The sequence below is a fragment of the Melozone crissalis genome, unplaced genomic scaffold (assembly GCF_028551555.1).
Source record: "Melozone crissalis strain CALT ecotype California unplaced genomic scaffold, PUWL_Pcris_2 ptg000005l_1, whole genome shotgun sequence".
In the NCBI taxonomy this organism is placed as follows: domain Eukaryota; kingdom Metazoa; phylum Chordata; class Aves; order Passeriformes; family Passerellidae; genus Melozone; species Melozone crissalis.
This window is the reverse complement of record NW_026535783.1, coordinates 20,691,779-20,716,601: the sequence shown is the minus strand read 5'-3', so window position 1 is coordinate 20,716,601 and position 24,823 is coordinate 20,691,779. Positions and strand designations below refer to the sequence as shown.

At 40.9% G+C, this 24,823-nt stretch overlaps 1 protein-coding gene across 6 annotated transcripts in view; it reads right to left on the bottom strand.

The window, feature by feature from the left end:
* The window catches only part of PALM2AKAP2 (PALM2 and AKAP2 fusion), a 266,500-nt gene that overhangs the window by 184,372 nt on the left and 57,305 nt on the right, over positions 1-24,823 (bottom strand). For all 6 annotated transcript variants that reach the window (XM_054281676.1, XM_054281727.1, XM_054281691.1 and 3 more), the window contains one exon: positions 16,664-16,794. In XM_054281676.1, the coding sequence (XP_054137651.1) occupies positions 16,664-16,794 (131 nt within the window). The remainder of the gene's footprint in view (positions 1-16,663; positions 16,795-24,823) is intronic.

The window sequence follows — 24,823 nt, the reverse complement described above, 5'->3', positions numbered from 1 at the left end:
TCACAGCTTCTTTTTAGATAAGCAAAAAGTGCAGCTACAAGAATGATAATTAATGTGGGACACAAAGAACAAAAATTATCCCTCTCTTCTGCAAGTCTACCCTCCCACTTAATTTAAAAATTGTCTTCCTAGGAGGATAATGAGGAAAAAAGAGAGACAGTGAGAATCAGAGGAGAACCTGTGCTGAAACAGAAGGTATAATTTTGACATTTCCTGATTCCATCCGGAATTAAATAATCCCACCATCACACTATAACCTATTGTTTCTGGGTTAGTAGGATTGACCTGTGTTGTCCAACCCCCTCCAGCCACGGTCACACAGGCTGAGCAATGCTTGAGCTCCATCAAGGCTCCTGCTCAGTGAGCATGGATGGCACAGCTGACAGGGGTGCGTGATGCCACTGAGTAAAACTCCTGTTTGTGGATTTGCAAATCCTCCCATTTGCAATCCCTGGGATGAAAGGAGGAAAAGAAACTAGAGCTAAAGCCTGGAAAAGTTTCTGGTGCTCCCCAGCTCCCTCTGTGCTGGAGTGGCAAGAGCATTAGGGTTGCTATCTAGAAAGAAGCAGACAGCGAGGACCATACCTGTGCGGAATGCAGAGGAAAAACAGAGTTTCATCATGGAGACATGTCACGTTGCTGCTCAGAGTTAAAAGGGAATTGGGTGACAAAAGAGGAGAGTGGGAATCCAAATGCTGCCTACAGCCCCAGCTGCCTGCCTTGAAGACTGTCTTTAAGGCAGGTCACCTTACTGAGATGTGACAGGAAAGGAATCTGCAGAAAATTGTTGTTTCCTTGAAACCCTTTGCCATGTTGAAAAAGTTACCAAACTCTTAAGAATAAAACAATTAAATAAAACCAGAGGGTTGGCAGGAGGAAAAGATAGATATGAATAGTATTTAGGAGGAATAAAGCTGTGGGAGCTGTCAAACTCCAACAACTTTAATAGCCATGACAGCTTTAAATCCTTTCTACTCATCCTACCAACAAAGTCCGCCTAACTGCAGCAGAAAAGAAATGCCTCTCTGTTAGGTCCCCTTCCTTTCATTTGCTCCAGCTGATGGGGGAGAAGATGCACAATTAATATTTTATCACCAAATTAATAACTGATGCATGGTCCTTAGGCTAATATTTCTCACAAACAATATATGCTGTATGAAATGAGAAGTTCAGCTAACCACTAGAGAGGAGCTACTTTATTAAAAAAAAAAAAAAAAAAGAATGGAACAGCAATGAGAGCTGCTGGAGTACTTTTGGTGATTTTGGAGATGATGCTTTATCACTTCACCTTTTGATTCTCCTTGGGAAGCTATCTTCTCGCCTGCCACAGTTCCCCAGTTCTTTATTAAACTTTCCATCCAGCAAAAAACGAACCCTTGTTCTCCAGGAAAAGCTGGAGAACGGAAAAGGAAACGGATTTTTCAAGCCCCTCATTATGCACATCCTCTCAGAATACTTTCACAAACATATGATTCAGCAGCCCTGGGGCAAACAGACACATTAACACATTTTGTACACTCTGGGCTATTTCCCAGACAGCATTCCTCCTATGGTAGACACAAAACACTAGTATATGTTTAGAAGACATTTTCCTATGAAGGAAAGAAAATCCTTCAAAGAATTACATAAGATGGGACCATTTTCAAAATACAGGTGGTTCGGATGAAAAAAATCATTCCTTCATAAATATTCAGCACCACAAATTGTTCTCAGTACATAGAACAGCATGAATTTTTCACCAGTAAAATAGTAAAACGAGAAAATTAGGTAAAACCAAGATGTTCCATGTCCTGTTTTAGTGTGTAGTTACTATCTAGAAAAGCTTCAATTACAAAAAAAAAACCCGAACAGATTAATCCAACATAGATTTGTATTATAGTTAACTTGTCCCAGTTATCTAGGGGCAAAATCAGTGTATTACAGGCTACTACAGCTTCTGAGAATCTCTCTACATAATTTTTGTGCCAACAAAAAAAGTCACATATTTAATTTTTGAATGAAAATTTTCAGATCTCTGTAGTATATGTCGCTTCCATAATGATTGTCTTTTGAATGAAAGTTATTCATATTCAGAGAAAGGAATTTGAAAGCCCACTTGCAACCCATTTTCAGCTTTGTTCATGCACAGTACTTTCAGATAAGTATACACCTAACAAAGCAACAAGCAGTACAGTCAGAGATCACTAAAGACATTCTACCTCTTCTCTAACCAAACATAAACTGTCAGTTTTCTTTTCCCTTATTGCACTGAATCCTTTTCTGCTCAGCAGCAGGTAAAGCAAAGACTAATGAGGAAGGAATCACCTTTCAGAAATGCTGGGTCATTGCATCAGGTTTTTCAAATGTCTTCTCTTTTGGGAGATGAGGTGGCTCAGCGGGGGCCGCTAAGATGGAAAAATATCAATGTATTACTCATCTTATTCAAGATGCCAGTACGATGCAGTCTGTACTGATGCAGTAAGTGGTAAGACAAGCCACCTAATGAAGCTGGGAAATGATTAAATACCAGCACTCTTAACAAGAAAAACGACATTTTCAGGATAGGTGATTTTTTGCAACTTTGCCCAACAGACATTTCATATGACAAAAGAAGCACTGGAAATAAGGAAGGAATAACAGACACCCTGTTTTGCCTGGGTCATGTTTCACAGCCATTGTTGACCTGGTAATCGTCCAAAAGAAAAGCTGTATTTTCTTGTTTGCAATTGAGGCAAGTCAAGAACAGCGCCACTGAAGTAAGCAAATTCATGATTTAACTGTGCTAACCCAATAGCACTCAAGTGCCACATAAAGCCAGCCTAGTGCCCAAGGGAATTCTGGTGGTGTTTGGTGGAGGGCCTGACAAATTACAGCTCCGCCAAGGAGCCACCTGTAAGAGTCATCCTGTTCATTAAATGTCTTAATTTGTCACACACCCCATTTAAGCAGGAGTTTTCACTTCCTGAAAGTCATGAAGAACCAAAGTGCATTCTCCTGGCCTCCACTTGCATTCAAGAGGGAGCAATTGTGGATGTTCCATTCTCTTTTCTTCTTTGAAATGCCTGAAGAGTGGAATGAGTGTCTACAAAACACAGCGCAATAGCAGCCTTGCAAAAAGTAATGTGTTAGCAACTTATACTGCAGGCAAGAAATCTGTTTGGTTCTGGGCTCAACAGTAGCCTAGGACACTGTAAGCCAGGACATCAGGATGTGGCCCTCATGTCTTCTGCTAATTGTTTGCAGGTTATCAAAGCATTTGTTAGCTATTACATTCCCATTCTGTAGAAAGGAAAAAGTTGAGGCATGGATGAAGAGTTTACATGGTGGACATTGGTCTGATTTGGTCATATTTTCTGCTCATGCATTTCAAATTTTAAATAAAAGCATTTAACAAACCAGTCTAACACAGTATCTCTCTGCTATATCTGAGGTTTGGTATTGCCTTAGGTGCTATCCTTTTGACTGTACCAATCCCTGATAATTGAAGGTCTCTGGGTAGAAACAGTGTACTACGAACATTTAGGAAAAAATTAAGCTGGTAAGAAGAAAACTATTTCTCAAAACTTGTTTATGCAAAGAAGACTTAAATTATTGAAACCTGTTTTCAATTCATTCTTCCAGGAAACCTACACCCTTTTCAGCAACTACTGTCCAGACCAAGCTGGACTCTTTACCTGACCTCTGATGCTACACATGTCCAAAAGAATCTCCCCAATAGCCCTAACAGGTCTAGGAAAATTGGATTTTTTTCTGTTACATAGTATCAATATAAGCAATGATTCGCATTTTTAAAGCTGTTTTTAAGCAGCAAAGAGCAGAGAATGACATGGAGGTTTTGAACGTAGGGTGGTTGCTCCCGAAATTACTTGTCTAAAAGATGATAAAGGGAGAGTTGACCACTGCTGCCTGCCTGGAAGATTACAAAACATTGCCCATAGCCTTAAAACTGGGCTTTCAATGACCATATGTGTGACACAACAAGTTACATCTGATGTAGTGGTTACTTCCAGCCTTTGGCAGGCAGGAAATTTTAGATTGTGCTTAAGTGAAAGTACAGCAATTTCACAAGAAGAAAACAGAGCTGAGGATCATCATGTTCTTGGCATGGTGACACCCTGCAGTTCTCCACAGCTCTCCCCAAAATGTGATACCAATGGGGTAAGGGCTCAAAGGCATGAGGCATTTCCCTTATATGTTCTGGAGCATGAACAGGGTACACATGTAAATCTTGTGGTATCTTCAATGTTTCCTCCTGCTGCAACATTTTCTAAAGTCAGAATGATGTTATTTTACCTTTTATTTATTTTCTTGGCTGAAAATCTTATGGCATCAAAAGTGGACTGCCAGTTTAACAAACACGAACCACTTCCCTGCATCAAAAGTGATGTCTCATTGCTGGGCGTAACTTCTGACAGTGAGCTGGGCTGTCCTTGCAGGACCAAATCAATGGCTAGCCCCATACAACCCCCCTGGATTGACATTTGGAAGGTGAACAGACTACTCTGGTTTCCCTACCTGGATGCTGCAAGCAACATGACATTTACATGCTCCCGTTCTGCTGGTGTCACATTGTTGCTTTGCAGCAGCTGATGCCTAGAATGCATTTCTAAACTTAGGAACATTTTGCCTGTCTGGGCTTATTCCAGGTGTGCCAAGTCACAGAGCTCAGAGGTCATCAGACAAGTCGGAAAACCCTTAGCCTTTTGCTGTAATTTAGTAGTATTTCATATTGCCCTTCTATTCTTTTGGAACTAAGATCTTTGTCTTCAACTGAAAGTCTCAGCAAACCTTACCCGGGTTATTAAGACTGCTCCTTTATCTAAGGGACTTACATCTAGAAAAACATCTTCCTGCAAGCCAGACTACTCATCCACATCCTAATTGCAATGTGGATTCTTGGGAGGATCATGTGTGAGAAATTCATTGACCTGATTAATGAGTACCCTCACATAAAGCAGAAATGAGACAAAAGATGGACTCATACCAGGAAACAGTACTTACAGTTTTCTAAGTATGTTTTTAAAAATGCACAAGATTAAAACTGAATTGAAAACTTCCAATGTAATCCTAGGGCTCCAAGATTTAATTATAAGTTATTTTCCCAGGTCTCTTATTTGACATGCATGTTACATGCTCCCTTACCATATGATTATGTATTGCCAGTAATCCAGGATTATGTGGAATATCTGTCTATTCATAATTTGTGCAGTTAAGGTTCTGTAGGCAAGCTCATGTTTCCCAAATGGGTTTCCTACAAACAAAAAGTTCTCTAAACAGCCCAGCAGCAATAACTCCATCATTTAGGACATTTTCCCTGAGCTACAATCAAACCTATCGGGGTCTGAGCTGGAATTGCTTTGTCTCTCTGGTATCTGTTTGTAGACAATGAATGTTTCCTCTGTTGTTAAAGATCTTTGCTACAATTTGAGTCCACCAGTTGGTTATAGACTTATCTACTTGAGAAATCACTCCAGCTTGGAAAACCTAAGCTCTAGTCCATGCTTCTGGTCCCCACTTCCTTTTCTTGCTTGCCTTGATGACATCCATATAAAGTTTTTGCAGCAAAGAGTAAATACTACTGTGCACAGCGTGGGGTGGGTTATGCAACCCCCCTGGAGATCCAGTAGGAATCCTGGACTCCTGACTCACTGCATATAGAGAGTGACAGTGGGAGAAAAAGAAGAAATAAAACAAGCCCAGTGGTTAATGAGCAAAGATAAGAAAACCACCATCATGTTAAAGAGTCATCATTTGGGAACTGGATTTTGACAGCTGAATTAAAAAATAAAACTCCTTTAGGAATTACCAACAAAAGCTATTTAATTTATGCAGGTGTGTCACACCATGGGCCTGAGGCACCCCAAGCCATGTCTTCAGAAGCACTATGTCTCAGCAGCTACTGCAAAATAAAGATAAAAATGTGAAGAATTCTGAAGAGCAAACATTCACTTGGTATTCTAAGGGGCAGCAATGAAATTCTCTTCATAAATGAGAAGCAATTCTTGTACCAAAGATATGAGCTTACATCATACTAAATGTGTGAGAAAGATAATAGCACAAATGAATACTGGAGTATGAGATGTGGAAGAACTGCTGAAATACCTTGCTTAAAATAATGCAAGCAGCCTTTCGCAGAGGTAAGAGTTTAACCCAGGGGTAATTCTGCACTTCATTCTCTCATGGCTGATTACTTTCCTTGAAGAAATTCCCAGAGAAATGCTCTGCACCACCTACATTGTCCAGACAAGTGCAGGATGCAAAGACTTGGTCCCCGTGACTCTCTCCACTAGCAATGACTGCAAACTTTCCCACTGATGTGGTGGTTTGCCTAGAGGGTAGGTTATTATTAAAAACATTTTATTTCAGAGTGTATTCTAGTGGAGAGGTAAGTACATGGCTACAATAACCTCTGCCTACAAAAGTCATTGAATTTAAGTGTCCTAGCTTTTTGCTGGTAAAAACATCAGTCCACAAAGGGAAGCTTTGCTTGTTTAGCTGCATTGATAAAAATGTTCTAGAACAGAGCTTGCATAATTTAACAAACTTTCATGTGAAGACTAAATGCATTTTTCTGGGAATGGGAAATTAACCTGGTATTGCTCTGCCAGGTCTTTCAGACCATTTAGAATCTAACAAATGCTTTTACGGCTTTTTGAAGTTTCACCAGTGATCCAGTTATTCAGAATCAGCTTCATCTGTTTCAGATAGTCTTTTCCTTGACAAGTTTGTTTGTTTTTTAATTTACTTGCCTTCTTAGGACTCTGGTACTGTATTTAGGTGAATGTGTCCTGAGGTAGACTCACAGCTACAGAGAAGGGAGAACAGATCCCCATTTAAGCCCCAGAAGAGACATGTTACTGGCACCTAGAGCATATCAGACCCTTGTCCACAGATTCTTTCACATGGGTAGCACCGAGGAGGACCAATTTCAGTATATACCTGTCTTCCAGTCTCATAGCTATGACTCCTTGTAAATCAGGTAGTCTTCACTGGCTGAAGGACTTCTAAAAAGAAACATGAACATTGTCCAGGTCTGACTCCAGTGCCTGGTAAACTAGAATTTACCTTTCACTTCAAGTATTTCTTCTAAGACATTAATGATGTTCTAAAGTCATAATCCAATACTGCAGTTGCTTGGCTTTGCTGACCAAACTTTGCAGCACACAACACGCTCTGTTCAGGAGCCCTAACTGCAGCTCTGGGTACTGATTACACGGAAATCCTTGGTAAAGCTCTGCTTTATCAGACCTTCAACTAATATTTTATGTTGTTGGTTTTGCAAAATTTTTGAGTTTTCTTTCTTTCCTCCTTGTCTTCCCCTCCTCTGTTGCTTGAAAGTACTCCTGACATCTTTGTTAAGTCCTTTTTCCCCTGTGTCCTCGCAGGTCACAAAAGATGCCACACAAGTATTACTTTTAAATTATTTTAATCCATGTGGATATGTTGTGTAAAGTCTCTTGCTGCCTCCACCTATTAGTCCCTATCTCTCCCCCATGGATTCTGCTGCCCTTGTGCACGTCATACCAAGTCAGTTCTGTACTTTGACTTCTTACTGCAATCTGGTGCTGGGGCCTGATTCCTCAATATCTTAGCCTATAGAGCCATATAGCATTTCAACCTGCAAGCCTGTGTTTGTGCATGGCAATGAGCATGTTTTACCTTTGTAACATGCTGGTCCAAGCGCTCTCAACGTCCCTTGCTGTTACTTTGACAGCATCAGTTGTATTCTTGGGTGTCTGCAGCTTTTTTGGTGTGCACTGAGCTTCTCTGTTACAGCTCGTTTGCATTTTTAAAGTGAGACCATGATACATGTGCAAGCCCATTATTGTCTGTTCCTGAGCATGCCTGAACATGCCTTGGGACTTTTTTCTTTAACTGTAAATTCTTTAAATGAAATTCATTACATGTGCCCCTTTCTTATCAATCAGGATTCCGTACTGCACATCCAGTCTTTGCTTGCCTCCAATGGACCAGGACAGGGATTAGCTTTACTTTTTGCCTTAGGATTCACGTACTGCAGAAGTTAAAACACCCTAAAGGCAAGGTGACAAGCTTTTCAGACTGCGGATTTTTTAGAATCGAGGCTCAGACTACCGATGCCCACTGGGTGGCTCCAGACACTGCACCTTGCCCCACCTCCACCCAGTCAGCACTAGTCCAGCTCTGCAGAAGAACGTGTTAGTGCTGGAGATCAGCAAGAGTGACAGGGCAGAGCCCGGGGTCATAAACAGATGAAGCACCAGACACGTAAATAATGATACTGATGAATATTTGCATCACGGTAGTGCCCAGAGGCCCGGTAGAGAGTGCTTGTGCAGGAAGAAACATCAAGGCTTAAATGACACACATTGCCCTTGAGGCACTTAACTGAGCCCCATGAAGCTGAGAGAGAGAGCATTTCACAGGCCACAGAGGTGATGTTGCTCCCTCTGACTGCATGGGGGCCAAATGAGATGGTGGTTCAATGTAGGTGATTTATTTAAGCTCCTAGATCTCAACAGGATGAACATGGCCCTCTGGGAAAATGGAATATTGAGGACCTGGAATGGCACCTGTGTCTTCCCAGGCTCTGTGACCACATGTGTGAGCATGTGTGCATGCACACTGCATGCACAGTGAATTTTATCTACACATACACACACTGGATGTTCTGGTCTCTTTATGTCCAGCACATAAAGAGTGATTTGGCAGGGCAGAGAGAAGTCCTCTGATTTAATTTGGAGAGAGACTAATGATCCTGTAAAGCAATAAAACAAATTCATGCTGTTGCCTAACTCTCTGCCTTCTCTTTCTAAATACTCTCCTGGTTTGTCATGTCTTTAAAGATTGTGCACGTATTGGTTACCTTCACACAAACTTGTCTTCCTGTTACAGAATTTCCACAATTTTATTTTTTGTCATCTGCCAGGTGCTATATGAACCAACTGTGTGGAAGGAGCTGTTTCACCTGTACTACGCTGTGTTAGGGCTGGCATACAAGGGAAGTAAACCAACCAGACAACTCCAACAAAAGTAAGCATAACAAGGAAAAGAATGGACTCTAGTTAGTTTTGTTTTACTCCATGAAACTGTCCCATTTGGATCGTGATTAATATTTAATTCAGATGTAATGAAGTTCAACAGTTTCTCACACTTCATGTTATAACACAGTTCACTGCTTCAGTGAACTTCAGTGAAACCCCTGTCAGTTCTACTAGGCTTAAAAGAGGTGTGAGGATCCTAGACGGCTTTGCATCAGTGGTGATTCAATACATAAGATAATGCATGCCTAAGGAAGAGATTTCCCCACCTGGCTAACCCCATCACATTAAGAGATGTACACTTTTTAACTTTGAAGTGTTAAAGCCAAGGAGGCTCAGGAGTTTTTAACCTGATAATATTTCACTACGTCTCACCTAGTATGGCAGCAGAAACCAGCCTTGCACAATATGCCCATTTTATTGAAAGGCTGCAATCATTGAAATTGCATTTTTCTTGCTGAACCTGACCTAGAGGTATTGCCCCTTTCACAAGAGGGTGAAGCATGTGAGCTGGTATTAACTCATGTAGAAACTGATGGCACTTTACAATTGTTATCTTGCCTAAAATATGCATCCTTGTGTGGTGGTTTTAAGCCTAGTTGGAGATGAAACCCCGTGAGAAGAAATTAACTCCACCCTAGCTGAAGCCAGGACACCTTGACAGCCCGCTTCTGTTCTCAGGGAGTCTGTCTCTAAATCTATAGCACACTGACATAGTGAAGTGTCAGAAGCACTAGAGGAGGAAAATACTTTGCTATGTACAGGCAGAATTTTGGGATTTCTTTTATATCTGGCTCTCAAATTAGGCAAATGGGTGTCTTTATCAAGATCCATGTATGGTACACATATTTAAGCAGAGCAGACACAGCCGGTGTGGAAGGAGTCTGTACTCCAATTGAAGAGTCTATCCTCTTCTCTATTCTGTAAGATGCATGGGAATAATTAAGTTATTATGAGGTAGCAATGCCTAGGAGTTGTGGAAGAGCCAGAGATTGCTACTATTAAACTCAGAGCACCAGCATTTAAGCAACTGTTAAGGCACTGGCATGGCATTCTACTATTTTGAGTTGAGTTTCAGAGCTGAAGTAGTAAGCTGTGTTATTATTTTTAGTGTCAGCTTGTTGTTTCTTTTTTTTAAGTGTTACATCTGAATATATTATACCATGAAAAAACTTCAAATCCACTGCCACCCAGCAACCCCTAGCTCATTGCTTTTCTTACATCATCATGCCAGTTCTGAGAAATTCTCTAATCACACTGCAAAACAGGTTCCTTTGAAAACCTGTAATTTCCTGGTTGTTAGGCTTTTTGTCTGGTTTTGTTTTGGTCTCTGTTTTTCTAAGAAATGTATCATATATAATAAATAAACCCCATCAAGAGCACAATGGGAGGTGAATGTTGTGCTCTTTTGAAAACCACTGTTCTGAGGGATTGCTGAAATTGGAATCTGCAGACCTGCAGCACATGAGAGTTGGTGTTGATCAATGTTAGTGGTGAGCTAGACAGAAGACTTGGGGATGAACAGCTACTCCTGTGCAGAAAGCTTGATGTTCCCTCACAAGGTGAGCAGAATTTGAAGACACTGCATGGCCATGACAAGATATTCTTGCAAGTTCACTCTTACAGACCTCACCCAAGAGAACTGCTCAGATGGGAAGCATATGGAGGTGGACTGAAGGCTTGCCTACATCTGGCATTCTACGTAAAAGCCAAAAATGCTGAATAACAATGCTCCTGATAATTTTCTCCATCTGCCATCAATGTGAAGTTGCAAAATAAGACACACTGTTCTCTGCACTAGCATAATTTCAGGAACTGCTCACATCTCTCTGGAGGTTAAGACTGAAGGGAAATGGCTGAGACCTGGCTAGGGAGAGGTTTATGGCATCTCTGGTCCCAGCATACACTGTCTGCTACGGGGGAGGTCTGGGCAGCTGGTTTTGACATCAGATGATCCTTCTCTTGAAGGAGTGCAGTTGCATCTGTCTTAAGTTCTCTCTCTCTCTATTATGGAAAGACTGTAAGTGACAGTGCAAGATAGACAAAGTTAGATTCAGAGTTCCTAGTCTGAAACATACTAGGTTTTTATCATGGAAAGAAGATGCAGGAAACAAACATTGGCATTAGAAAGAATTAAACAATGGATGCCTGAAGGAGAGAAAATGCTAAAGGTGCAGCAGCTGCAACAACCTCAGCTGAACCATGAATCTGTATATGCTGGATTCTTCATGAGAAGAGATTTTATCACAGACCTCATCTGGCATCACAGATCTGTTAGGCACTCATAGTCTATTAATAAGATATATTAAGATTTTATTTTTTGCATATCAAATCAGCTTAGGGAGGGTTTTATTCTCATGGCCTAGGCCAGCTTCTCTAACAGAACTCAAATCTAAGCATTTACTTGTAAGATTCAATTGCAGTAATAGGAGAAGACAATGTTTCTGCCATATTTGAAGAAATTCTACCATATTTTGCATCTGCTTCCACTTAGATTTGGACTTACGTCTAATACTGGTAAGCAGACAGAGACCAAAGACAGTAGAACAAGAGAGTGCACAGCAAGGCACCTTTTGCTTGGGAGAGGTGGTAAGCTTTTATTCAGCTTACAGTCAGCATCTATTTTGCGTCATGCAAGCTTACAGACAACATCTATTTTGGTCTCTCAGGTTAAGTGTTTTTCTTGGAAGCTGTGCTTCTCCTGCACTTCATTTCATTGGGCATCTTTTAGTTCAGCACTCTGAGATGGGAGTTGCTGGGAGGGAGGGATTTTTTGCATACATTTTCTACCTGCCCACATCTGCAAGATAGCAAGAACCATCAAGGGTGTGCTTGCCCCCGGACAGAGCCCCTGCCCTATGGGCCAAAGCACAGACCTTCCCATCATCAACACTGGAGCTCTCCCTCTGTGCTGGACCACCATGGAAAAGTTTTCTCCTAGAGGTGATACAGCAAAGGCTTATCACCAGCATGCAGAAAGGTGAAGCATTTCACAACCCCAAAGGGCTTTTGCAAGCGTAAGGACCTTGGATGTGCTGACAGCTGGGTAGTCCTGAGCAAAGAGCAAGGGATCTGCTTACTCCTTGGCTTCTTCCTGCACTGCTTCGCCTGCAAGAGCTGTCACAGCACCAAAGTGCCACAAGTGGCCCTCGCGTGTACATTTTGGGGATCCAGAATCCACTGGTTTAAACTGTCTGCCTGGTGCACACGTGCAAAATGGCTAAAAGAATAATTCGTCACTCTTTGGAGTCGTTGGGCACCTCCTCATCCAAGGTGAACAAATGCACTGTTGATTACTGGGGGGATATGCCACTTTGCTGAACATCTATTTCACTGGGTTTCTTTACTCCAGGAACGACAGTAAGTCCCCTGGTACTTCATGCAAGTGTTCATCATCAAGCAGGGAGATACAGAGTATCTCTTGTTTCCATGCTACCCAAAAGCTTCAGAGCAATAAAACCCCTTCATCTTTTACAGTAAACACAGGCCACCAGCTATGAGCTATAATTTAATCTAATATACAAAAGAATTTTGGGGGCATTTGAAATGCTTGGAAGGAATAGCAGGCTTTGGGTGGGCTGCTCTGTTTTGTGGATATTACCTGTATAATATCCAGATGTCAAATCCCAACTTTCCATTCACTTTCCACTGCTGCAAAACACCCAGACCATCATGTGGTAAAAAACCCCAAACAATGGGAGGCATGCAACACATTGAAGCATTTGTTTCACCTACAACACACTATCACAAGTATGTCTGTGGAAGTTACTGGAAATCTCTATCAATGCTATCCCAAATAATGTGTTTCAGGTCTGTGATTTGGAGAATAAGTTTAAGGGAAGGGAAATGCTTTTAATTCATTTTTGACTCCTTTACTATAATTTGCTCAAATCTAAGGTAACTGCAAAAAACGGGATCACTTTTGTACTTTGTAACAATGGGAAAGATAACTCAGAAATATCTGCCTTCCTCTACCACTGACCCAGGATCTTTATATGAAAAAAACTAAATAACTTTATAGTTTGTGTGAAGAGATATCCATGTCTGGCTTCACCCTGACATTGACACAATGCTGCCACTAGTCTTCCTGCCAGGTTTCAAACATTTAGCAACATTATTCCACTAGTGACAGACATCCAGTCCACTAAAGAACTCCATGAATGTTGAATAAGGGGTTCTGTCTTCTTAAGTTCCATTAAGGTCCATTGGACCAACCACTTTTTTAAAAGAAATGCAAGAGACAAAGGATTTTTACATGAGGTATCTTGTGTTTTTCTGAAGATTGAAGTCAGGCAATGAGGAGTGCTGGAAATCCAGGACCAAAATCATTCAGCTATTTTGACTCCTTGATTTTCACTTTGCATTCTTGATTACAAGGGTTCTAAACATATTAAACTGATTCCAGCTGTCAAATCACTGTTCTGCCTGTAATCCACAGTTACACCATTCATATGGCAGCATCTTGTCCTAATCTTGCACTGCTTGTTTTTTTTAACTTATATGCACATTGTGTACTTCTATGCCCTCCTGATGTTAACTAGCAGCATTATAATAGCATTAAATTATTTGCATTTCATTATTTGTTCTGTTTTATTCCTCTTTTTTTGATGCTGGTATTTTTTCCACTGCTTAACAGGAAGTGCACAAAAATGCCGAGTAATGTAGACATTCTTCTCCAAAATGCCTTTGTAGATGAGGAGGTTCATTAAATCATTTCACTTACTCATGTCTAAGCTGAGTCATGCACATATCCATGCAAGCTACAAGTTGAAGTATATGACTTCCTGTATCATGATAAAATAACACAGAAGTCTAATAAATAAGAAGCAGTCTGTACTCTTATACATTTTTACTGCCTTAGTTGAAATTACACACTTCCCACACAAAGGAGAACTGGTTACACTATCTTAAGAATAAGCATTAGAACCATGTTTACATCTTGCAAAATGTATTATTTCAGTGAGAAAGTCACTTAAAACTGATCTAGAGTGAGCAATACCCAACCAAAGAATTTGTGTGATGTGAAAGGCCTTAAAGACCATCCACAAACCCAGGGCTAGCCTTACTGTTTCTCCAAAAGGCATTGGTCTTTTCTGGACAGCACACATCCTCATGAGCCCACCAGCTACGTGAGCCCACCTTCATGAGGCTACATCCCCATTTAGGAATGCTAGTCTGGCCTCAAACACTCTTAGTTTTCTCTTCTAAGGACCACAGTTCACTGAGATTCTCAGACCTACTGGTACAGCTGGCCTGCAAATAACAACAGATACTCCTCTTGCCCCACAGCAGTTCATGGAGTAAAAGCAGGGGTATGAGAAAGGAGCCCTTTTGAGTGCTTCAGTGTGTGTAGAAGAAATGGTGCTTTCTGTCATGATGACGGGATGCTCTGCTGTCAGAGAAAAGGGATGAACTCCCATTCTTAAAGCAAGGTCATGGATACTGGCTGCCAGCAGGTGCTGGACATTGTTCCTCACAAGTAAGCTTCACCCTGATCCGAGAGGAAATGCAAAGGATATATTTTTAATAATATATTATGTATTTTTGTATTTTTTTCCAGTATGCATGTCCCAATACTTTTTCTCAGACATGTTGATCCTGCAGCTGCTCTGTGCTTGCACATATGATGCAGTGTGACACTAATGAATATGCAAGCTGCATGGCATAGTGCTTTTAGAGTCCTGTGGAACCAGCCTTAGGGCTGGTCTTGAAGTAATTTTCTATCCTCCTCATGAACCAGCTTAGTCTGTCCTCTGTCACCTTTGTTGACAGGGTTTGGGCTTTTTTACAGGGCTCCCCCTGATAGTGCAGAAGGGACCTCCAAAGGGCCATTGATTCCCTGCAAACATGAACAGATGAACAATGCCCCTGTAATCCACCCCCTTGATTCTCTCCTGGGAATGTGGAGGGAAAATGTAGTACACAGACAGCAAGAAAAATACTTTCAGGATGAATCCATTCTACTTCATTCCTCAGGATAATGTTCTTGATGTCCTTCTACAGCCATTTACCTTCTTAGCCTATTTTGATGGGCTCTGGATATGCCATGTTGTCATGGATGTCAGAGTAATTAGATTAATGACCTCAACCTCTGCTGTCTAATCTCTACAGTTCAGATGTAATATTTTCTCATTTAAATTAAATTACTTTTTTACTGGCTTTGGAATTCCCTTAGAAAGACAACAGGGAAGTTAAGTTTGTTAGGTGACATCACACAAATGTCACCTCCACTCAGGAGAAACCTGTCATTTGACAGATAAGTAGTAATAGAAGAAGAGAGTTCTGTTACTTTCAAATATTCAAATTTTTGATTTCATGGCTGCAGTTAAGGAAGCAAAAAAGCAAGCCATAGGAGCCAAGGTTTTACACTGTCCTTCATCCTACACTTTGAACTAGTTAAACAAAGAGGTTTCACTGCTGTCAGTGGTGGAACTCAGCTGAAATTAGCCACTCTGACATGTTTTGCTGGATGTGGTGAGGGCTCTTAGCATCTTTCAGCACTAGATGAAATATGTATTACAGTACCTATTTCTGAAGCACAGTCCATGTATTCTTTCCATATACAGTATTAATTTATGAAGTAAAATATCAGATATCATATGAAATCTAAAAAGTTTTCTTGCCTTCTGTTACCACAAACGTAAAAGAACAATACACATTGTCAGACCAATTTCATTTAACATGAATCACAGGACAAGGACCAGTAGCACGAGGTAACTCTTACATTCATGCTGATCAATATCTTCCACGTAGCAGTTATTTAGCACTATCCAGGCTTAGGGTAGGTCTGCTTGTCTATATCCCCAGAGAAACATTCTCATTGACTTCTCCAAGAAATTTCACAAGAAGCCTGCCATAAGGCAAATTGAGTTCACCAGATATGAAGTTAATACCTCAACCCTTGGACTGCTGATCCTATTCCCCTTTCTCTGTTGTAGCCTCAGCTGACGTATTTGTAAAAGTTGTGTTGCCAAATTTCACCAGCTTTTGCCAGCTGAAAAAACTCTAAATTAACATAACTTAAATGGAAGAAGCAGCTCTGGAATTTGCCCTATGAGCATTAAAATCACTTTCCTTATGAGCCTTTTATTCTTTTGGAGCCCTTAGTTTGTAATGAAATAAGGAAAAAAACAACAAAAAAGAGGACAAATGTCAACTCAGACTACAATGGGAAAGTGATAAAAGGAAATCACTCTAACACCCAAACCTTGCTTCTGAGAGCAGTAAGCATTTGATCTGCTGGTGGCATCTGCTGGTGCATTTCAAAAAGTCATTTGCACCAGTGAAGTGAGTGCAAAAGGATGCTCTCCCTCTTTGAACTCATTTTGGCTGTAGGAGGTGTAAAGGAATGGAGAATCTCCTGGGTGTTGATCAAGTCATACACACGCACCTGAAGGGGGAACTTGGCCCTCTTTAGCTACCTCACGAAAGAAATCCATAAAAGTCCATCAAACACAAAGATAACACACTGACTCTATCTTGAACAACATGGACATCCAGGAGACAAACGTTGGGTGTATTTGGCTGTATGTGTGACTGTCTTTTACGGTCTTGCCTGGACAGCTGCCACAGTTGCTGCCAGAGATGGGGACCTGGGCAAGGAAAATCTCCAGCCTTCATGGGAGTGACTGTTCTTAGGCAAAGCTAAAGGAAGCTGTCCCTACCTGTGTATGTTTTCTTCCAGCTTTTTCACCTTCAGCTCATCCTCTTCTGACTGCTTCCTTCTGGCTTCTTCCTCTTCTGCAGAGCCAGCAGGAATTCCCTGTAGCAGCCATTTTTCCCGAAGAGCTTTTGACTGCAATGTAAAAAAATCCCGTATCTTAGGTATAGACTGAACAAAAACTATCTGAAGATTGAGAAGAAGCTGTCTTTTCTTATGAATATTAGCTTGTCCCCATTGAATTTCTGCTTACTGCTTCAGACAGTTGATAACAGCCAAACAATCGGCTGTTTATTTAGATGTCAGGTCTTTCACATTGAGGAGTGTCAGTTTCACAGTATGCAATTTATTTACTATCAGTGCCTTAACGTGAAGTTCTTTTTAGTTCCTAATAAAACCAAGAGTTTAAAATTAGCAAATCAGCAAGTCCTGCAAGAACTGAAATTTTTGAACTGAAGTGTGGATTTCTTGTGACTAATAAAGTATAAATAATGTGCTAGAAGGACTAAAGTCATAAACTTTTTAAAGATTTAAAAACAAAAGATCAGTGTGCTCTAAATGTAATGTTTTTCATGAAGTATAAAATTAGTCTCCTATTAAATCAATTAAAGATGTTTTCTATTTATACAACACATGTGTTTCCATATATTTACAGGCAGACAGACAGACACGTATACATAAACATGAGCATGCAAATCATCTCTTCGGCATACAAAAATTAGAACAAATGAACAAAAGTCTTTCAGAAACTGTGGAAGGGTTGCCAGGACACAGCAACACTGTTGCAAAAAGCATCAATATCCTTCACCCAACAGAATTATTCCTGGGAGTTTTGTTGTGATTTCTGCACTAAAAATGTGGCTACAACCTCACCTGGTTCCTGTTTAACGCAGCTGCAGCTTTTCCAGGCTAGTTCACCAGGGGAGGTGGACTGGTTAAAAGGCATGCTTTACACAGCATACACGCCTATGCTCCTTGTCTGGTCTAAATATGACAGAGGAATGCAGCAGATAGGATGAGGAACACCAGGAGCCCAAAGCTAAACAGGACTTTGCCCCTTGGGAAGAAGGAAATTGAGCTGGTGGAAAAAATGGTAATCTAGGGGACTATCCAAACTTTCCCTTTTAATTGATTAGTAAAGGGGAGGCTTGGTTTTGAATTTGCAAAGTGATTGGCAATGCTAGTTCAAGGAACCAGCTCCTCTTCTGCAAAGAGGAGTTAATCAGGAAATCATCAGTTCAAGGAAACTGGATTTCAGAGGCAGCCCAAACGTGCTGTGTCTTTTGTGTCTTTTGAATGTCATGGTTGTTGCTGGAATAGAACCTGACTTGTGCAAACTATGTATAAAGGGAAAACATTTACCACCAACAGCAAGCTTCAAACCTTGCCTAAAATAGAAACATTTTTGACATGACAGACTAGGTTTTCTTGCTGGTTTTTGAGTGTGTGTGTGTATATATATAGACATAGTATCTATGCACAAACTATTTTTGTCTCTCCGTGACCTATTTGATGTCAGGCAATTAGATTTTAGTAAGGCAGCAGACATAAAGCAATACCAAATGCACACACAAATTATACTTTATAAATTACTCAAGCTTTCACTGTTTTTAACTGTGCTTTGCATGACAGGGTGTCTAGGTGGATTTAAAGTGATTTCTATGTGAATTAGGACCTCTGCATAACAGAAAAGGTCTCATGCTCTTGTCACACGCAGCCATGTCCAACAGCTAAGACCTGCTGATGCTAGTGACATACTTTACCTTGATGAACTCAGCTTTGCTCATGGCTTCCAAGTTGTTAGTTGCCAAAACAGTATGAGTGGCTATCTCCAGCCACAGTTTCTGCAGTTTGCTACTCCTTGTCCCGACACTACCATCTATTAGTACCTTCTGTCACATTTCATGTGCTAGTAGTGAATATTTTGTGTTTAGCTGAGCTGATTACCAGCCAGAAATTTCATTACCTTGTTCAAACTCACCATGCTATAGAAATGTCCCCTCAGCAGAGGACTCTCAGGTCATCACATGTTCAAAGAAACAAAGTGAGACAAAGATGGATTTACAGGTCTTGAGAGGCTAAACTTTTAACAGTGTGTCCTCTGGCCTTTAAAGCCTCAATAGCACAGCTCAGTGGGTACCTGCTGGGCTAGATCCAGTGCAAAGCCGAGTGAGGGCTGACTGCTCTCTAGCAAATTGCTGCCTTATCTTTCAAACATGGACCAGCTGCACAAGGAACTACGTTGCATGTGTCTTACTCAGCTGTGGTCTTCAATCAGAAATCTTGACTGGCACTCAGTTGAAAAAAACCCCCTAAGTTTCTAAAGACCAAATTCTAAAGATGAAGACAGCATTCTCTGCTTTAAAGCTGGATCAGATATGGCTCCAGCAAAAATAAATAAATAAATAAAGGCTTTGACAAAGTGCTGCTTGGACAGCACTGGCACTGAAGACATTAAGTTAGCACTAACTCCTCTCCTACTCCAGGAGAACAGATAAAACTGAGGCTTTTCTCAATGTGGTTTCACAGAGAGTCTATGCTGATGCTCACACAGAGAAGCAAGTCCGTACAGTACAACTGCTGTACACTAAAAGTAAGATATTTTGTACAGATTTTGTTTTGGTCTTTGTTTATATGAAACACTTAAGCTACAAAATCACATGATTTCTTTCCCCTAAAGCCTTTTTTTTTTAACCTATTAATAGCATGAATTTGAAACTGGAAAGCATCAATGGGCTTTTTAAAAGACATATTTAGAGACAAGAATGCTGTGATCTACTAAAAATCCTTCCTCTTGGGTGAAATGTCAGCATATTTTATCTGAAACAGGAAAACTGAAAGCTTTGATGTTTCTGGCTCTCCTTTTTAAGATGAGAATTAAGACATTTGTTAAATACTATGCTGAGGAATTCAGACAAGAGGACCGAGAAAGGGAAACATTTATAAATGTATTTCTTAAACTGCATAGAGTCTATTTGCCAAGCTGCTGAGGCTGTATGCATTTATGCACTGACTGCAGATACAACAGGCTAACAGGCAGGCATACACCAGGGGATGCTGGTCACAATCCTGCTGTGCAGGAAGCATTTTCTTCCCGGCCACACAACTGCTGTAGGAGAGAAGCAGTGGGCAGAGATGGAAGAACCTCTCACCTGCTTTGAGCAAACATTTCCCAAGGAGGGATTTTCATCACAAACAAGTAGGGAAGGCCTCGGCACATATAATGAAACCAAGGTTGGGTAGTGAGGCAATGGTAGAGCTGTGCTGGGAACTCAGGCACAGCTCCTGGATATAAGACAGCCCACACCAAAGCAACCCAGACAGATGCAAACCAGAGCCAGATGCAAACTGGAAACAAAAGAGAGTTTGCTACCATCTGTCCATCTGTGCTCCATAGCTATGAAATTTGGATTATGCTTCTTAAAAAAATCTTGCAAAATCTTAACCCAGGAAGAATAGGAGGTGTTTCCCAAGTGTGCTAAACTAAGGTTTGCATGAGGATGGAGCCCAGAAATACGTACCTGTATGAGCTACTCCTATTCAACAATATTGGGCATTTGCTTAACAGCCCATGATTAAAACAGCCACAAGACAGTATTTCAGCATTGTTTCTCCTTCATTGTCTGCTATGAGCTTTAACTCTTCTCTGCATAGTGCAACATGCAACAGAGAAGTAGTGCAACAATCATGCACTACAGTTGTGCTGTATGATTAGATATTGTCCAAATGATAAAGAGCTCTGAGAGTGGCAACATACACTACTGCAAAAACACAGGTGTTTGTACTGCTCATTGCCATACTGGAATATGTGAATATTGTGACTACTGCAAATACAGTGGATATGCTGTACTTTTAGAAAGAACCCCTTCACTGACAGAGCAGCAGCTATGCTATGTACTGTCTGGTATAAGTAATCCTTCATTTACTGCAAGAGAACCATTTCTTCAGGGCTAAATCCTTCAGCAGAAATTAGATCATATCATTAAAAAGGCTTTCTGTTACTGAAGTGGAAAGGGCACTGGGCTTGAGATCCTCTAAGTTGCCAGTGCTCTCAGGTGGTTTGTTTCTCTGCACAGAACTGAGAATTGGGATTGCAGAAATAATTTGCAGCTTCACTTTGTTTAGTTTGTTCAAGCACAGGAAAACCAACTGAATTTGCATCAGTTTTGCATCATGCAAAAACTGAAAAAAACAAGTCACAGTTTTGTGCACAGACCTTAGGGAGGACATAAATAAGTGAACAACTGTTGGACAGGACAGAAAGAAATTGTGCCAAATGTCTGAATGCAGGAGACACAGTGATGGTAGATAAAAGTGGTGCATTGCAATCTTACATGGTAACATTTATTACATGCTTACATTTATTCCACTTGTATGCTTCAGGACAGTGAAGCCTGAGGGCTTTAAGCTGTTTACATTTAGTGCTAGCAAGGAAATAATGCATAGCTTCTCAAATGCACACAGTAGAATTAATACCGTATAAGCAAAGAAAACCTTTGCTACTAGTGCTGCATTTGGCTTTAATGTTGCATCAAAAGTTTAAGTATCAGAGGACATTTTATTACAGCAAGTAAACCTTTTAGCATCCTTTTCATAAATCATTATGCTTACTCCATGTCACCTCTTCACTCCCTGTTTTGTGAGTTGATTAGTTCTAACTATCAGTCTTGCCAATTTTGAAACAACTTCCATAACCTTTTTTCATAAGAATAATAATTTGCAGTCCTACATATAGTGTGATAGTGTCTTAAACTAAGGCCCAGATGCATCTGTCAGACTTGTCACGACTTTTTATGACAAGAGAAAAGGCCCAGTCCTTGCTGTGCTGCTACCTTTTGAGGTAGTCCCTTAAATAAGCTTTTTTGTGTGTTTTTTGAACTTGCATATGTTTAGGGGCAATTAGTTCTATCTCTCCTCAAAAGCAAAGCTTGCTGAAGTGCAGCACTCCTCTGTCTCCTGAGTTCAAGGGAGATGATAATCCTGAGAAGAAACAAAGGTCAAAAGTTGACCCAAGACAGCCTCCTCCAGTAAATGTGCCTGCTCTTGTGAAACACTTCTGGACTATTCTGCGTAATTATGGTCTTCTGTGCCCTAGAAAACAGCCACTAATGATCCCTAGTGTAATTCCACTGAAATCAAAGTCACTTTTATTGAAATCTTTGCCAAATTGAAGTTTTGCCAAAAGTTTTTGGATTTTGCAGGTTGAAGACCATGAGGCATTAACATTTTAGAGCTGAAGCTATTTATTAATATGAAATTATTTTCTCCCTCTATCCACTCAGTATTTGTGCCATGGAAAAACATGAACACAAAAGGTTCAAATCTACATAGAACCAGCCCGTGCCTACTAAAAGAGTGCAATGAACATTTTTTGCACGTCACATCTGTGAGTCAGATGTTACCCCCAAACTCTCCCATTGGGACGCTGGAGTAACTGTCTGCATTTCAGATTTGTTCTCTGCATTGCAAAAAGTTACCTTGGGACAAAAAGGGTGAGGTTTTTAGGCAGATCTAGAGCTCTGGATGCTGCAGTGAGTCTGACTTTGCTGTTTGGCAGCTACCTGCAGCCCCTGTGCCACTCAGTGGATCAGTACAAGAGGGAAAGCCTCCCAGAGCAGCAAAGCCTGTTCTGTTTGTGCATGCTCCCAGGCATCTGCCTGGGTTGTTAAAACTGAGTTTGTTAGGGACACAAGTGCAAGAATGACTGCTGTCAAAAATGCTCTGAGATTCCTCTTTTGTCCTGTCTACCCTTCTTCCTCTCCAAACTCAGTATTTCTTGCTGTTGGATTCTTGTGCCACTTGAGCATCCACCTGGCTCTAACCCAGCTAGTGCAGGCCATCCAGCATGTCTGGGTCTGGCCTGCTGATGCACAGCACTGTTGCCAGCGTTAGCAAAGAGGTCACTGGGACATGAGGCACTGAGATTCTAGAAAGACTTGTTCCTTTGCCAGCAGGCCTTCTCTTGCCTTTCAAAAAAAATGGAAAGAAAATATTATTCATGTGGCTGTAGTGTGAGTAGGCATGTCAATGTTACATGTCCTTAACCATTTGTGCATAAACATGCAAATGCAGAGCGGGGCTATAGACACAAACTGTATGACAGGTAAGTCTATCTGGAAATAAGCAGCCTCCTGGAATGTATTCCTGAGTGATGCCGCAGTATTTAATTTTCCATTAGGCAAATGAAAGAGTCTGCCTCTGCTCAGACTGATGCAGAGTTTTCCTATGTGGGTTTTCACTGTGAGAGAATCCTCTTGCAGAACAAAGGAGAGGTGTGGTCCTCAGCAAACACAAGAGATTCTGCTCTGCTGCAGGATGGATGTGGCCTTGTATGGTATGACTCTCCCTGGAACAGACAACCAGCCATTTCCAGCTTGCTGTATTATCTGGTTTTATATAGTAGCAAAACCTTTTGCTGCCTTTCCAGTTATCGAAGACACTTGTTTTAGCCCAAGGAGCATGTCTGCATGATAGATGGATATGATTCAAGCATTGCCCAGATTAGGGAATTAAGCCAAGCTGAAAAACTTGCAGCTTTATTGTAGTCTTTACTTGAATCACATTGTCATCGTTTTCACATGTATGATGCCAGAAAAAAAACCCCCGAAAAGTATCCTAGCTGGTAAAGCTTAGCCAGCTCAAGAGCAAACAGCATGTTTATAAAGAAGATTGAACTTTATCCTGTTGCCAGTTTGTTGTTGTTATTCTTTATTCAGGAAATGAATGAAACATTTCTTAGAAATATCTTAAGGAAGTGATGTCTTAAAAAATTTTTTAAGGAGGTTACATTTAGTCCAAGAGTTGCAAAGGTTGTACAACAGTCAGTTAATGTGTATTCATCACACAGAACATTAAAACACATTAACTTAACTTTTCCCATCATTTTTAGACCTGCCCACTGTAATTGACAACCTTTTGTGACCAGATATTGGAGACTGATGACATAACCTCTTCTTAAGTTTCTTCTCAGCCACACAGGTATGGGTAATTTGCCTGAGTTTCTCCTTTTCATAAAATCCTTACTGTATTGGACCACTGAGGCCAGGATATCCTAGGCAGCTGGCTCACCAAAGGAACTGCTGCTCTGCCTGTCCCCAAAAATCATGTCTCCTTTTTCCCTACGGCTCCTGAGTAACAGAATTTTACTACAGCACCAGTGAGCCACTAGGCTGTGGGTATAAGGGGGTACATGTGAGGAGATTAGAAAATAAATAATAAAAGATGCAAGTAAATAAGGAAATAAAAATAAACAGTGGACACTATTATAAGCCCTGCCTGAAATCACGGCAGACAAAGACTTTGCAGAGATTACCTTTCCCTCTTGTTTGCTTGCTGTAGCAGGTCCATTTGACTGCCCTTCAGCTATTCTGAGTATTTACATAGCCATTGCTTTTTCTCAAAGCACACATTCAGGGCAGCAACAGAGCAGACAGCAGCATGTAGCACAGTGCCACATGACTGCAGCAACAGGTGAAGGAAGACTGAGATAGCTGATAGATGATTTGTGCTCACTTTGGGAAGGGCTGCATCTCAGCTGGGTCCTGCACGACAAGGTACATTTCAGTGTGAGCCACGTGCAACCGGAGCTGCAGATGCAAGGAGAAGGCATGTCTGTGGCAAGGGACCTGAGGGATGGGTATGATGATAGCTGTGGATGGCTTCTTCAGGAAGGTCTCAGGCTTTGCCTGTTTGAAAACCTCACAGGAACAGAAATTGCAGCTGTACAGACAGAGGCCCAATCAGGAATGATTTTTGGGGGAAAAAGCAACAATTGGTTTATGTCCTCTCAGAAAGCTTCCCATTCATTAGCAACATCACCAGTGTAAACTTTCTGAGTCACAATGTTCAGGTCCCCTTTATTTAACTTTGTAAATCAAGTAGGCAGTTGTTTCCAGTCAAAGATGAAGACAAATTAAAACCTAAGCTCTTTTAGCTTCAAGGAAACCCACCACAGAAAAAAGACATTGTCAAGATTCTACAAGAGCAGATCTAAAGTTTGCATCTCTCTTGAGTATCTCTCTCATTCAGATCATTCATCAGCTACAGAGCACTGGCCTGTACAGACTGGTTTCACTGACAGGGATCAGAGGTATGGTCCAACACAACGTCAGTGTTTCTGACATTCATTAAAGACTTGAGATGACATTGAGATGAAACACAATGA